This window comes from Diospyros lotus, unplaced genomic scaffold (genome assembly GCF_014633365.1).
Source record: "Diospyros lotus cultivar Yz01 unplaced genomic scaffold, ASM1463336v1 superscaf1, whole genome shotgun sequence".
Lineage (NCBI taxonomy): Eukaryota > Viridiplantae > Streptophyta > Magnoliopsida > Ericales > Ebenaceae > Diospyros > Diospyros lotus.
The window spans coordinates 4,723,937-4,728,242 of NW_026267104.1; the positions used below are offsets into that span (position 1 = coordinate 4,723,937).

A 4,306-nucleotide genomic window follows, 5' to 3' on the forward strand; every position below is an offset into this window, starting at 1 on the left:
ATTTTTTTTATATATATATATATTTATTTTTACTTTGTTTATTTTCCATCGCTAAATTAAATTTTTAATTTTTTATATATATATATTTTATTTTTTCTCTATATTTAGCGACTGAAATTTCTGTCGCCAAAATAAATTCCCATCCTTCAAGGAGAAAGGAGCATCAAGAGAGAGATAAAATGATGGAGCCAGCAGGAGAGAGCAGGAGAGGCGACCATGAGAGGAGGCTTAGGTGCTTCAACTAACATTCCTGTCTCAAAGATGGAGATACCAGTGTTTGAAGGGGTGAAGCCTCGTTGGTGGATAAGAAGGTGCAAACGCTTCTTCTATCACTACTAGGTGGTGGAAGAAAACAGGGTTAACATGGTCGTTGCATACTTGAATGATGTAGTAGACTCATGGTTTCAAAGTTGGAGTGTTAGGCACAACAGGAATGGAGGTGGACAGAGTTTGTAGAGGAATTTTGTGCCCGGTTCGGTGAAAGTAACTTGATTGAAGTGGTGGAACAGTTTAATAAGCTACGGCAAGAAAGGATAGTGGATGAGTACCAGACCCAATTTGACGAGTTGAAATCCAGGTTGGGACATGTCCCTTCCATGCTAGACGAGGAGTATTTTGTGTCCAGCTTCCTTAGCGGACTAAATGACAAACTAAGACCAATGGTAAAGATGTTAACAGTTGGCGATCGTTAGGCAAGCGGCCAAAAAGACTTGCTTACATGAGTTATCCTTGGACACCTTTGCTAAGAAACACAGACTCTCACAAAAAGGGTCTGGAGTGGGGTAGCAAGGCTCGGTAGGGGCGAGTCAGAAGGCTGGCAACTCTCAAATGTATAAGGGGAGTTACCCACCCAAGGCACCGATTGCAGCCAATCCCTTATGGTCCCTTACATTAGATCAGAAACAACAGATGGGATTGTGTTTTAAATGTGGGGAGAAATATACAGTGGGACACCAATGCAAAAGGGCACTAATGCAAATGGAAGAGGAAGATAAAGAAGAAATGATGCATGACGCTGAATCAGGGAAGCAATTGGAAGAGAAGAAGGGAGGGTAGATTTCACTTCACGTCCTGGAAGGCCACCCTTCGGAGAAGATGATCAAAATCAGAGGTAACATTGGGAAGATGAAACTTTTGATATTGATAGATAGTGGGAGCTCGCATAGTTTCTTGGATGAAAGCGCAACCAAGGAACTACTATGCGTACTCCAACCCACTATTCCCCTATATGTTACGGTTTCTAATAGTCACAAAATGTTTAGCCGGTACAAATGCCAAGGTTTTAAATGGAGGATGCAAGGGCATGAGTTTTTTTGCTGATTTTAGAATTTTACAGTTAGGTGGATGTCAAGTGGTGTTGGGAGTAGAATGGATGAAAACAGTTAGCCCTCTCATATTTGACTTCAACACCTTAGAGGTGACTTTTGATAAAGGAGAAAGAAAGGTAACGTTTATAGGATATAGGGATGGAAGGGAGTGCAAAGCAATCTCAGGAAGCCACCTGAAGAAACTCTTTGAGCAGGAAGAATGAACCATTGCTCAGCTTCATTCGGTCTATGCCGTTGAGGTGTGGGAAGGGAGAAAGGAAACAAAAACAATGGATAGTCAATGATTCAGATTACAAGCCTTAGCCAATTTCCCAAGCAAGGTACAATTTACTAACTCTTTACATTCTCTATTGGTTGAATTTGAGGAATTATTCTTGGAACCTTCTTCCTTACCCCCATACCATTTTTTAGAACATACCATTCACCTTAAGCCAAATACCAAACCCATAAACGTCCACTCCTATCATTTTTCCCCTTTTCAAAAGGCTGAGATTGAACACCCAGTGAAAGAAATGTTATCCAAAAAAGTCATCCAGCCAAGTCAAAGCCCGTTTGCCTCCCATGTTCTCTTGGTTAATAAAAAGGATGGAAGTTGGAGGTTTTGTGTCGATTATAGACAGCTAAACACCTACACCATCAAAAACAAATTCCCCATTCCTATCATAGATGACCTTCTTGACAAATTATCAAGGGTTACAATTTTTTCTGAACTTGACCTTAGATTTGGTTTATCACTAAATCCGAATGAGTGCCTTGGATATTCCCAAAATCGTATTTCGCACCGATCAAGGGCTTTATGAATTCCTAGTAATGCCTTTTGGCCTAACCAATGTCCCTACAACATTTCAGGCCCTCATGAATCACATTTTCTGCCCTTACCTTAGAAAGTTTATCCTTGTTTTCTTCGATGATATCTTAGTTTACAACCCAACCATGGAGCAACACCTAGCCCACCTCAAAACCACATTCCAAGTCTTTAAATCTAACTAATTGTATGTTAAGAAGTCTAAATGTATCTTCGCATAGGAAAATGTGGAATACCTTGGGCATATCATCATTGGAGAAGGCATGCTTAATGATCCAAAAAAAAAAACAACTGCTGTGGAATGGCCTCATCCTAAGACTATTAAGGAATTGAGGGGCTTTCTTGGGCTAACCGACTATTATAGAAAGTTCATTAAGGGGTATGGGATAATCAACAAGCCGTTGATTGAACTGCTCAAGAAGAATGGATTTGAGTGGGGCGAGAGAGCAGCAATAGCCTTCAATTCCTTAAAGGAGGCTATGACTCAAGCTCCAATTTTGTCTCTACCAAAATTTTCAAAATCTTTCATATTGGAAACAAATGCAAGTGATGTGGGAGTGGGAGCAATGTTGACACAAGATGGTAGGCCAATAGCTTTCCTTAGTTAGGTTTTAGCTCCCAAACTCCTGGGGCTGAGTATCTATGATAAGGAATTAATAGTTGTACTAATGGTAGTAGACAAATGAAGGTGTTATCTAGAAGGAAACTCATTTGTTATCAAGATCGACCGTGAAAGCCTCAATTTCTTAGGAGAGCAAAGATTACACACTCAGTTACAAAGAAAAGGAGTAACCAAGCTGCTAGGATTGGACTACACCATCCAATACCGTAAGGGTAAAGAGAATACAGTGGCTGATGCATTGTCAAGAAGGAAAGAAAAGGGGGAATGCTGAGCAATCTCTGTAATTGTTCCCGATTGGATCAAAGAGGTGTCATGTAGCTATGAGGGGACACCATGGGCTCAAGAACTTATGATCAGTCTAGCAGCTGGAGGCGACGAACAGAAAGGGTACACATTGAGGGCGGGGTTATTGAGGTATATAGGGCGGATGGTGATTGGGGAAGACCCTCAACTCAGGACTCGAATCCTACAAGCCTTGCATGCATCTCCCATTGGAGGGCACTCTGGCTTGAATGTTACTTACAACAACGTGAGATAGTTGTTTTATTGGCCGAGAAAGAAGAAGGAAGTGACAACTTATGTATTAGCATGCTCCATTTGCCAAAAATGCAAACACGAGCAAGTTCCATACCCCGGTTTACTTTAGCTATTGGAGATACCAGACCAGGCTTGGTAAATAATTTCCATGGATTTTGTGAAGGGACTACCCCGATCCGAAGAGAAGAACACTATCCTAGTAGTGGTGGATAAGTTGACTAAATTTGGGTATTTCCTCAGCCTAGCTCATCCATTTACAACTTCGGATGTGGCTAGAATACTGCTGGATTTGGTAGAGAAGATACATGGCTTGCCCTTGTCTATTACTTCAGACCGAGATAAGATATTTACCAACAACTTTTGGAGAGAATTGTTCGAACAATTGGGAGTTGGCTTACATATGTCTATAGCTTATCATCCGAAAACGGATGGACAAACAGAAAGGGTGAATCAGTGCTTGGAAGCTTATCTGAGATGTGTGTGTTTCACTAGACCTAAAAGCTGGAATCAATGGTTGCCTGTAGCTCAATGGTGCTACAACTCAAACTTCCACAACTCACTTAAGAGATCACCTTTCGAGGCACTCTTTGGTTACAAACCGCCACTCATCCCAGCAGTGATGCATTACTCCAATGTGGAATGGGATGTGGATTGATAATTGAGGTAAAGATAAGATGCCTTTCAATTAATAAAAAAAGAATTAACGGTAGCATAAAATCGAATGAAGAAAATGGAAGACATGAGAAGAACCGAAAGGAATTTTGAAGAAGAAGATTCTATTTACTTGAAGGTAAGAAGATTTTAGCAGCAGTTGTTCACCAGTAAACCTCCTTCTAACCCAGGACCTAATTACTTCGGCCCTTTCCAAATAAGGGCTAAGGTAGGGAGCTCTGCATATAGACTACAACTACCAGAGGGAGTAGGCATCCATCCAATCTTCCATGTATCATTACTCAAGAAATCCGTAGGGTCACATGAAGTGGTAAGTGCCAAACCGCCAACCTTGGAGGATAA

At 41.0% G+C, this 4,306-nt stretch overlaps 1 protein-coding gene across 1 annotated transcript; it reads left to right on the plus strand.

The window, feature by feature from the left end:
* The first annotated feature begins 216 nt into the window (after nt 1-216).
* Nucleotides 217-3,947, plus strand: LOC127793149 (uncharacterized). Its single transcript, XM_052323931.1, has 5 exons — nt 217-285; nt 423-662; nt 2,355-2,715; nt 3,061-3,284; nt 3,456-3,947. Exons 1-5 carry the CDS (start codon nt 217-219, stop codon nt 3,945-3,947), a joined length of 1,386 nt encoding a protein of 461 aa, XP_052179891.1.
* The last annotated feature ends 359 nt before the right edge of the window (nt 3,948-4,306 follow it).

Coding starts and splice junctions, on each gene's coding strand:
- LOC127793149 (XM_052323931.1), top strand. CDS start 217: ATGAGAGGAGGCTTAGGTGCTTCAACTAACATTCCTGTCTCAAAGATG. Junction 2,716..3,060: donor AGCAATGTTGACACAAGATG/GTAGGCCAATAG, acceptor ATTGGATCAAAG/AGGTGTCATGTAGCTATGAG. Junction 3,285..3,455: donor TGAATGTTACTTACAACAAC/GTGAGATAGTTG, acceptor GATTTTGTGAAG/GGACTACCCCGATCCGAAGA.